At 37.3% G+C, this 11,763-nt stretch overlaps 1 protein-coding gene across 1 annotated transcript; it reads left to right on the top strand.

Moving 5' to 3' along the window:
• The first annotated feature begins 4,112 nt into the window (after positions 1 to 4,112).
• On the top strand, positions 4,113 to 11,357 carry fam8a1a (family with sequence similarity 8 member A1a). Its single transcript, XM_079830283.1, has 5 exons — positions 4,113 to 4,719; positions 5,323 to 5,443; positions 8,453 to 8,576; positions 8,821 to 8,960; positions 10,526 to 11,357. Exons 1-5 carry the CDS (start codon positions 4,386 to 4,388, stop codon positions 10,668 to 10,670), a joined length of 864 nt encoding a protein of 287 aa, XP_079686409.1. The 5' UTR covers positions 4,113 to 4,385; the 3' UTR covers positions 10,671 to 11,357.
• Positions 11,358 to 11,763: the final 406 nt, after the last annotated feature.

Below are 11,763 nucleotides of genomic sequence, written 5' to 3'. Positions count from 1 at the left end.
ACAAAGTCAGCAAAGAAAAGATGTATCACTGCATGAAGGAATTGTATAGCTTCAAATCATTCACAAGGTCATTATGCCATATACAGAAATAGCCTTTCATTTAAACCAAATATAGAACTAGCCTACCTTTTTTTCCCTATACCATTCAAATGCAAACATTCAGTTATCTGCTGAGTAATACATGTGTAGGCTACATACAAAAAGGCCTACTACAAAGTTTGTCTTTACCCCAATTATTAATCAATAGAGGCGAGTTTTGAATCTGAGGCGGCAGATTGGGAGGGTTTGTGCTGTTCTTGCATGCAGGAAAGTAGATTCCTCAGTTGATTTGGGTGTGTGAGGGAGGACAACAAAGTGCTTTATTTGTATGGGCTACAGACTGTGAAAATTAAGGCTCTTTCAAAACGATAACTATAACGATAACTATCCTATATTAGCGTCCACACCAACGCACAAAATCATTTTGTTTATTATTAAAAGTGCGCTGCAGTTCCCTTTCCAGAATACTCTGGTATTGCGTGTAGTCCTTTTCTCGAGAATATGATTTTTTTTCCTTCATAGCGTAAACTAAACTTACGCAATACTCGTTCTCTCGGGGAACAGAGGTTATGTTAGTAACCGAGAAGTTTTGTCGTCTGTCGCTTTAAATGCTCAAGCTCTTTAAAGTCTGGTGGTTTCTGATTGGCTGTCATTGTTTTTTATTGTTCATCAACTAGAACAAATCGTTCTGAGAGTGATTCCAGAGATATATTGTCTGTGCTGTTATCTTTATAGTTGTGGTGTGGCCTCTGCAATTCTTTTTCTATATTTAAAATTATTTTTAGAACATATCTTTATCGTTATCATCCTTGGTGTGAATGGGTAATGGTCTCTTTTAGAAATGCTTTGAATTAACCACGAAATGATGAAGGAAAACAGGTGTTTCACATTTAAATGTTCTTTTATTGTGCAAATCATTTGTTAACAAGAGGTTTTGAGTCACTTATTGCCTCAGGCGTTTCACAGCTCTTGACTCAATAACAATAGTAACAAAGTTCAAGTATAACACAATAAATTCCAGTGTAAAATGTTCTCCTCTGCGTTTATTTCGTGATTTCATTTTGAGTACTTTAACCCCTTGTGATGCTTTGCTTCAAGCTGTGCAGGTAGGTCTGTGATTGTATCAACAGCAGACAGACACACTCACACACCTCACTCGTAATCCTCCGCCAGTGGCAGGTTCCATGCAGGTCAGCGTTTGCTAGACACAGCTTTTATTTGCCCCTGATTATTTCTATGCAAGTCACCCCACATCCTGTCAGGGGTGATCATCCTCACATGGGTTGATTCTGTTCCGCCTGGGGGGCTCTATTCAGGGCCCAGCACAGTCACTAGGCCAGCCAGACCTTACTCACAGGCCCAGGGCCGCCTAGTCAGCAAATACACCACCAAGAGAGAATGAGAGCAACACACAGACATAAATACATCATAGTCTTTTAACAGCTGGCCACCACAACAAGCGTCCAGGGACAAAACAGTGTTGTTTCCGGCAGACAGTTTTTGAAGCCGTCTACATTTGACCCTTTTGCATTGACATACTGATGTCTAAATAAGCACAATTAATCTCAGCGAGTCAGTACATCTGAAACTCAATTTAGGACTGCTCACAGGTGGAGTTCACAATTAATCCCTCTCTGTCTTTCTCGCTCACCTTTCTAAAATAAAATAACTTTTTGAATTTTGAGCATCTGTGCCATTACATTTATTTTGGTCTCTATTATGATACAGAACTCAATTTAAAACGATTGAGAATTGACCAGTTCACTTCCATAACTGCAAAATTATATGAATGACATTCTCGCCACCTAGTGGTGAGTCTAGACAAGTTTCACTTCTAAATGAGGACTTATTTATTATCAAGAAAATTGACATTTTTATGAATGTATAAACGAAACTGTAATTTTAAGGTTCTTTTTTTTTTTAAATGGTCATTCGGTATAACTAATTATTTTATAAAAATACAGACATTCCATATATTGGAATCCATATATAAATTAATACGAGGTCATGAACACTGCATGGATAATAATTGTATAATAATTAGCAAAATTTTAGTACAATTTTATAGTACAGTGAGTGTTAAAATACCAAACTTACAAATATAAATAATTTTTAAAATAATTTATACTTGTCTTGCCGCTGTATTCATTTCTAATTTTCAAAAATTAGATGAAAATAATAATGAAAATAAAAATAATTTTATTTGATGAAAAATATGAAGTTTTGCATCAGACCGGTAAATGCACATTTGGGTTTGAATGTGTATCGTCAAGGATAATATGGAAATAATTATTTTATTGTATAAGTATAGTCATGGGTTCGATTCCCAAGGACTGCATGAACTGATAAAATGTAGTATGAACTTTAGTGAATGCAATGTAAGTCGCTTTTGATAAGTGTCAGCCAAATGCATAAATATAAATAATTATTTTACTATAAATATATTTAAAAAATATTGTAATAATCAATTCAAAATGATATTTTAAATAACCGAGTTTCAGATGAATCATGACTGTCTGATTAACCATGCCTGCATCTCAATGTGCATATCCATCCTAAATAGTATGTGACATTAGAAATATTCAATACTATTTAGGGCGGATAGGTGGATAGTATGCACATTGGGATGCAGGGAATAACTGGCTGTGTTTGAAATTGCATACTATCATACTACTCTTATTTCTGCAGTATCCAGTATGTATACTTTGTGTAGTATGCAAATTTTCTGTAAGCATGGAATATCCAGAGGACCTACTATATTTGCCAGTGTCTACTAAATACACCTCAAGAACACTGAAACCAGTATGGAAGCTGTGCTCAGAATGGCATACTACTATATTGCAGTATGCAATGTATACTGTGAATATGTGAATTTTCTGTATTCATGGAATCCCTACATTTGCTGGAATCTGATGTATGTATCTGAGGACATTGCATGGGATACTGTTTCCCACAATGCAATGCATATGAAGAATGCAGCGTGAGTTAACTGGAGGCGGGGAATAATTATAAATGTAACACTTTTATAAGTACACATTACTGTATTAATGTATCATTATAACATTATATACAGTTGCAAGAAAAAGTATGTGAACCGCTTGCAGAATCTGTGAAAATTGAAAATTGCTGAATTTATTAAAATTACCCATTCAAAAGTTTATGAACCATTGATTCTTTATACTGTATGTTGTTCTCTGGATGATCCACGGCTGTTTTTTGTTTTGTTTTGTGATGGTTGTTCTTGAGTATTTCTTATTTTGTTTAAATATCAGGTTTTTTTTTTTCATTTAGTACTGCCCTTCGGAAGCAACAGAAGATACCTACCTGTTCCCCGGAAGACAAATTAAGTACAATTGACCTTGAGCTTCAAATTCAATAAGTTTTCACCCCCCGGCTCTTAATGCACCGTGTTTCCTTCTGGAGCATCTGTGAATGTTTCAACCTTTTTTTAATAGTTGTGTTTGAGTCCCTCATTTGTCCTCAGTGTGAAAAGATGAATCTCAAAATCATACAGTCCCTGCTGGAGAGGGTTCAAATATGCAAAAGTCTTGAGTCTTGTTGCCCAGGGCACAGGAAATTGTTAATCCGGCCCTGCCTGTAATCTGTATTGTTACCTGAACTGAACCCCTAAAATTAGTTAACCTAATGTAGTCAATTTGATTCAAACATGATAGGCTAATTATTTTCAGTGTACATTTTTTGTTGTAGAGCAAAATAAAAACGAACCAACTGATTTTAATCGAAAAACTATTTCATTTCGCAAAATCAACTTGACTTTATGCCAACAAACTAAAATCTAAAATTGTTATGGGTTAGATCAAGACCGTTGGTGAGGACAGTTGAAAGGAAGGACATTTTCACTCAGGTTTTCAAATTTAAAAGAATTGTTAGCACCTGGGCTGTGCTGAATTAATGTTCAACGTTTGTCATGTGACAAAACTGTAGCATACTACTCGTAAAAATGAAAATGTAGCATATGTAGCCTACCATTTGTAAGCAGGAAGCTAGTATGCCATTTCGAACACAGCCCTTATCTTTACATGCTAATAGTCTTTGCTGCCTGCACCACTATTGAATACCACAGGGGTGCTCAAACAGTTGATACAGTTTAATTTTGAGTTACTTGCTCAGTTTGTGTCTTTTGTAGCAGACACGTCTTTTAGCTATGATAAATATAATCATAGAAACTGACTGTCTTAAGCAGTCGAAGCAAAAAACACCGACTATAAATATTTTAACATAGTGGTATATTCCGACTTGAATGAGCAGTTGTCATGGCCGCTGCCTGGGCAGATTAGCCTCTTTAGTGAGTGGAAGTCTAAATAAGATTAATAAAAGGATTCAACATGACAGCGGATATTGCGGAAGAAACGGTCAAAAACGGTCAGAAATCCGATAACGGTGACAACATGACAACGACTGAATACTGCGTGCAACTGCAGCAGTGGATGTGGCGCTATTACTGTGGATATGCGAGCTGGCAGAGCTGGGTGTTGATGTCCGCGCCGCTGTTTCCTCCGCCTCAGTTCGGTTGCCAGGCACCCGGCAGCACCACATCTGCATATGCCGCGACACCCGCTGACATCGCCGCCTGGTATAACCAGACGAGCCCACCGTCCAGCCGTCCAGCAGCTATTGCCACATCCAGCACTGCTGACAGAGGACCAGCACAGCCTGCAGGTAGCTGTAGCTGTCAAGCCAATGCTCTGAGGAGACGGAGTAATTAGTTGGATCATTAAACACACGCTAACTTAGGTTAATAAAGAACTGAACTAAATTAATTTACATTTTATTAACCTTTAGTATATTCATAATCCACAGCCGTGTGTACTTTTAGTATTCTATATCCCATTTCCATATTAGTTTAAGTACAATTAAAGGTGTCTTTCTTTACACGGCTAAGTTAAGACTGCACTGTGCCTACTCAAAATTCTGTGTAAAGACATAATGCAATATAAAAAAACAGAATAAATGATGCATGCTCTGATCTACCTCAGCCCCTAGTATCAAAGTATGCTGTTGAAATAGCTGTGAAAGGCTTTTGTGTAACCTTTTCACTAAGGTGTATGCCGTGGTGTACAACAGTCTTAGACCACATAAAATGAAACATGATGTAAGCAACATAAAATGAACACATATTATGGTAGTGGAAGAATTAAACAAACTGCCTTGAGAATACACACTGAGGTGTGTCGAATTTCATGTGAAAATAATATTATTTGATAAATGTATGCCTGCCTATGATGGCACTTTCTGTTCTAACGTTATCTTTTTTTCTTTCAGGTAGAGAGTACACCATCCCCTCCCCTCTACGTAGATTTCTGGCAGAAACTGTGGATTTCTTCCTTCTCTTCTGTGTAAAGGCAACCATAGTGTTGTGGATCATGCATCTCAGTGGAATGAAGTGAGTTGAGAAGTTGTTCAAAATGCTGTCAGGATGATTTCCTGCTGGAATCATTCTTACACTGAACAGTTATAGGTGTAGTTGTATTTCTAAAATAGTAGTACATCAATATATACATACAGGGAGTGCAGAATTATTAGGCACGTTGATTTTCTGATCATATTTTTTTCCAGGCACATTTGACCAATTCCAAACCACAGTAATCCTAATAACTACTATTGATTTAGTATTTAATAATGTATAAGTGATATATAATTGTTCATGAAGGCTGGAAATGAAAATCACCTTATATTCAGGTGTGCAGAATTATTAGGCATGTTTTCTTTTACAGATAAATTGAGCCAAAAAAGAGATTTAACTCAGACTAAAAAGTCAAAAAGTATTAAATGCCCATGAGAAGGATGCAATACTAATGCAATACTAGACATTGCAGTTAAGGCATGACCATTGGACAGTGAAATGCTCGTTGGGTCAGCAGGATCTGACAAAAACATGTGGTGAAGAAAGGACACCTGTTAACTGCAAAATAATTAAGAATTAAGGTGAAGAATTAAGGGTGAAACCATCAGGAACCCTTTAGTCTCCAGCGCCACCATTTTCCAGAGCTGCAACCTACCTGGAGTCTCCAGAAGTGCAAGGTGTCAGGATCTCAGAGACTTCAGTTAGGTAAAGAATCCTAAAAAATGACCCCCACTAAATAAGAATCACAAGCTGAAGTGTTGTAAAATACATGAAGAAGGTTTTTTTATAGGCTTTATGGACAGATAGGTTGAGAGTGACTCTTGAAGGACCAGCACCACATCAATTCATCTTCCAGAATCTGGCAGTACGTTTTGGGAGTTCATTTTAGTCCATCCTGAAGTCCGTTTTGCAGAGATGGACTAAAAATGAACTCCCAAAACGTACTGGCAGATTCTGGAAGATGAATTCTTCAAACAGTGGTACTAGAGGATGTGGTGCTGGTCCTTCAAGAGTCACTCTCAACCTATCTGTCCATAAAGCCTATACAAAAACCTTCTTCATGTATTTTACAACACTTCAGCTTGTGATTCTTATCTAGTGGGGGTCATTTTTTAGGATTATTTACCTAACTGAAGTCTCTGAGATCCTGACACCTTGCACTTCTGGAGACTCCAGGTAGGTTGCAGCTCTGGAAAATGGTGGCGCTGGAGACTAAAGGGTTCCTGATGGTTTCACCCTTAATTCTTCACCTTAATTCTTTTGCGGTTAATAGGTGTCTTTTCTCCGCCACATGTTTTTGTCTGACCCTGCTGACCCAACGAGCATTTCACTGTCCAATGGTCACGCCTTAACTGCAATGTCTAGTATTGCATTAGTATTGCATCCTTCTCATGGGCATTTAATACTTTTTGACTTTTTAGTCTGAGTTAAATCTCTTTTTTGGCTCAATTTATCTGTAAAAGAAAACATGCCTAATAATTCTGCACACCTGAATATAAGGTGATTTTCATTTCCAGCCTTCATGAACAATTATATATCACTTATACATTATTAAATACTAAATCAATAGTAGTTATTAGGATTACTGTGGTTTGGAATTGGTCAAATGTGCCTGGAAAAAAAATATGATCAGAAAATCAACGTGCCTAATAATTCTGCACTCCCTGTATATATATACACTGCCCGGCCAAAGAAAGTCACTATTTGGATTTAAATAGGCACCTGCTTAAGAATCTATGATTGGATCATTATTGCATTGCATTATTGACAAAAATTGACATCACAGCATGCTAGATTCAAGCATAAATTCTACTCCAGCACGTCTGGACTCAGAGGTGCCGATTCATGTGTGAAAGTGATTCTTCATGCTCCCTCTCGACCATTCTTTAACAACTTGAGCCTGATGAATCTTGACATTGTTATCCTGGAATATGGCCATGATGTGTCTACATGGTTGCTTAAGAAATGAAAAGCTACACACTACATCAGTTAGTGTTAGAAGAACTGTTGCCAAACATATAACATGCTAGAAACATAATAATCACTGCAATAATGATCCAATCACTGACTAAATCCAAACAGCAACTTTTTTTGTGGCCAAAATGATTAGAACACCTGACAGATCTGAAAATATTGACCTTTTTTGCCTCCAAAATATTATGATTTCATATTATATGTTTTCATCACTTTTAACTTTAATATTTGGTATGTCCACCTTTTGCAGCAATTACAGCAGCACATCTCTCTGGCATAGTGTTAATATATTTCCTCTGAGAACTTCAACACTAATGTTATCCCATGCCTTCTGCAACTGAAGCTTTCCTTTGAATGTGCAGTAGATCTGTCCAGTTTATTTTCCAACTCGCTCCAAATGTGCTCGATGGGGTTGAGGTCCAGACTTTGAGGGGGCCAGTCCATCATTTTCAATGTTCCAGCATATTCCTTCCGTCGCAGGTAGTTCCGGCAATAGTTAGAAGAATGTTTCGGGTCATTATCCTCTTGGAAAATAAATCCAGGCCCAATAAGACGACTCCCAGATGCCAAGTGTTCTAATAATATTGGCCACCACTGTATTTGTATAAACAATATATACATGCTTTGGTGTTTGGTGTCAGTAAGATTTCTTAAAGAAAAAAATTATACTTTTATTCAGCAAGGATGCATTAAATGGATCAAAAGTGACAGTAAAGACATTTACATTGTTACAGAAAAATCTATTTCAAATAAATGATGTTCTTTGAACTTTCTGTTCATCAAAGAATCCAATAAAAAAAGTTGTTAAGTTAATTTTTATTAATTTTAAACATTGATTATAATAATACTTATTGTGAACCAAATTAGCATATTAGAACGATTAGTAATGCTGCTGAAAAGTTGCTGCTTTATTTGTGATAATATTTCACAGTATTACTGTTTTACTGTATCTTTGAGCAAATAAATGGTGCCTTGGTGAGCATAAGAGACTTCTTTCATAACCGACTCCAAACTTTTAAATGGTAGTGTAAATATGTATAATGACAGTTCATATGTCTTTGATCTTCTGAACAGAGATATTTCCAAATTCATGATGCAGTTTATTGTGGAAGAGATTGATGAGACCACATCATTGGAGGACCTGCAGAAGATGATGGTCGTGGCTTTAGCATACAGAGTCCTAGTGTGCATCTATGAAGTGAGTCTCCTCAAGTATCTGGCATCATTTGTCTCCATTTTACAAGCCTTGTCTCTCTATCTGTTTTTAATTTACATGTTTTACTTCCAGAAAGTTAAATGATTATTAATTACATCCTTATTATATTGTCAGTTAGTAACAATATCTGGTGCAAAGCCTCTGTAGTCTAGAATTGATTTGAATGAGTTTGTGGTTTTGGACAGCTCACACGTTCCTTCAGTCTTTGTTCTGTCTTTATCTGCAGATCATCTGTATTTGGGGAGCTGGAGGTGCCACTCCGGGAAAGTTCCTGCTGGGTCTTCGAGTCGTCACATGTGACACAACAGTCCTAGTGCAGCCGAATCGGGTTTTGGTGGTACCGGCATCCAATGTCAGCTTATCTGCGTGAGTTATGCATTTATAATGCATGGGCGAGAACAAACTTACACACACACGTTTGTTTTTGTGAAATGTGAGGACATTCCATAGGCGTAATGGTTTTTATTCCGTACAAACCGTATTTTCTATCCCCCTACACTGCCCCTACCCCTAAACCTACCCATCACAGGAGACTGTGCAGTTCACTTTCTGTGAAAAAACCTTGTTCTGTATGATTTATAAGCATTTTGAAAAGTGAGGACATGGGTAACGTCCTCATATTTCACCCTCTTTTTGTAATACCTATGTCATACCCATGTCATTATACACATTTGTGTCCTGATATTTCACAAAAACATACCCACACACACACACACACACACATACACGTCTATATTACACACACACACACACACACACACACACACACACACACACACACACACACACACACACACACACACACACACACACACACACACACACACACACACACACACACACACACACACACACACACACACACACACACACACACACACACACACACACACACACACACACACACTATATTGCCAAAAGTATTGGGACACCCCTCCAAATCATTGAATTCAAGTGTTCCAATCACTTCCATGGCCACAGGTGTATAAAATCAAGCACCTAGGCATGCAGACTGCTTCTACAAACATTTGTGAAAGAATGGGTCGCTCTCAGGAGCTCAGTGAATTCAAGAATGGTACCGTGGTTGCCACCTGTGCAATAAGTCCATTTGTGAAATTTCGAATAAATATTATATGGTCAACTGTTAGTGGTATTATAACAAAGTGGAAGCAATTGGGAAAAACAGCAACTCAGCCACGAAGTAGTAGGCATCGTAAAATCACAGAGCAGGGTCAGCGCATGCTGAGGTGCACAGTGCCCAAGTTTCTGCAGAGTCAATACAGACCTCCAAACTTCGTGTAGCCTTCAGATTAGCTCAAGAACAGTGCGTAGAGAGCTTCATGGAACGGGTTTCCATGGCCGAGCTGATGCATCCAAGCCTTATATCACCAAGTGCAGTACTTGCCTGACTGCATTGTGCCTCGTGTAAAGTTTGGTGGAGGGGGGATTATGGTCTGGGGGTTGTTTTTCGGGGGTTGGGCTTGGCCCTAGTTCCAGTGAAAGGAACTCTTAATGCTTCAGCATACCATTTTGGACAAGTTCATGCTTCCAACTTTTTGTGAACAGTTTGGGGGTGGCTCCTTCCTGTTCCAACATGACTGCACCAGTGCACAAAGCAAGGTCCATAAAGACATGGATGAACGAGTTTGGTGTGGAGGAACTTGACTGGCTTGCAAAGAGTCCTCTGACCTCAACCTGATAGAACACCTTTGGGATGAATTAGAGCGGAGACCCCGAGCCAGGCCTTCTCGTCCAACATCAGTGCCTGACCTCACAAATGCGCTTCTAGAAGAACTGTCCAAAAAAATTCCCATAAACACACTCCTAAACCTTGTGGAAAGCCTTGTATGAAAATATATATTGTATTTATATATAGCATAATAATGTATTAAAAGTATTTTCATTTTATTTCTTATTTTTTCACTTTGCAGGTCCACAGTACGGGCCTTAAACAAAAACTTCTCCATCGCCTTCCTGTTCCCGATCTTTATCACGCTACTCTTTTTCCAACACAACAGAACTGTTTATGACGTTGTGGCTGGAACCATCGTGGTTCAGAGGAGAAGAGCCAGATGACCCGTCTGTTTGTGTCAAAGTCATGTGAAAACGGCGCTTACAGATGTTCTCAGTATTTTATTTGAATATATCAGCATAGTATGTACTTCAGATTTGCACTAATGATCCCTGTATCAATGTCTGATCACATAGCTATTGTTTACAACACTGAGAAAAATCTGCTTTCTTAGAGAAGTTTGGTGAAGAGCTTGTAACACACAGTTTTTCATGTTGAAGAATGATGAGTGATATTAAGCTCAAGACACATGTTTTATGTAGACATGCTTGGAAATTTTATCCGAGTGGAATGTTTCACTCTAAACACCAGGTTTTCATAACTTCTTCCCAGATTCAAGCTTTACGGCCCAGACGAGTCTGTTATTAATCTTACCAAAGGCAGGGAATTGAGCTCGCATTCATCACGAATGCTTCCACACATGCTTGCAGCCGTCCGGAATGTTCCATTCCTGTTGTAAATTCAGTCGGTGGCTCATATGCCTCACTACATTTCTCAGGGTTTCTTAAAAACCTTTTTATGTTAAGTTTTATGTTTCATGTGTTTCAGTTATGATCTTTGATATGTAAAGAATTTATTTAATTGTAAAATTCACATTATCTGCCCTACAGTATTAGGCATGCCAAACACATCAGCTGTTTTGCTTTTTCACTGTGCATGGTTCATAAAAATATATTAAAATCATTGAAGACAATAATATTCTCTGGGATACATTATCTTCCATATGTCATAGTATCATTGAGATACTAATATAGCTTTTATTCTTTTTTTAATTGAAATTTTAGTTAAAGTTTTGGTAATTTTGTCTTTTATTAGTTGCTGATTTTTTTATTGAAAGTATTTATGTAGTTTTTATTAATTTTTATTTTAGTTTTAGTTATTTAGTACACAAAGTTGAAATTGAAATATTAAATGAAAATGAGAACTGTTGAGAAAACTAGCTGAAATAAAATAAGTTTAAGCTTTTTATATTTTTTTTTTCAAGAAACGAAAAGGTTTTTTAATGGTTTTAATTTTAGTTAACTATAATAACTCCATATCAAGGTTGAGAATGATTAAATTGATTACTGGAGAATTAAAACAAACTATGCTTCTTGA

The sequence above is a fragment of the Gobio gobio genome (assembly GCF_949357685.1).
Source record: "Gobio gobio genome assembly, chromosome: 11".
In the NCBI taxonomy this organism is placed as follows: Eukaryota; Metazoa; Chordata; class Actinopteri; order Cypriniformes; family Gobionidae; genus Gobio; species Gobio gobio.
This window is presented reverse-complemented; position numbering and strand designations above follow the sequence as displayed.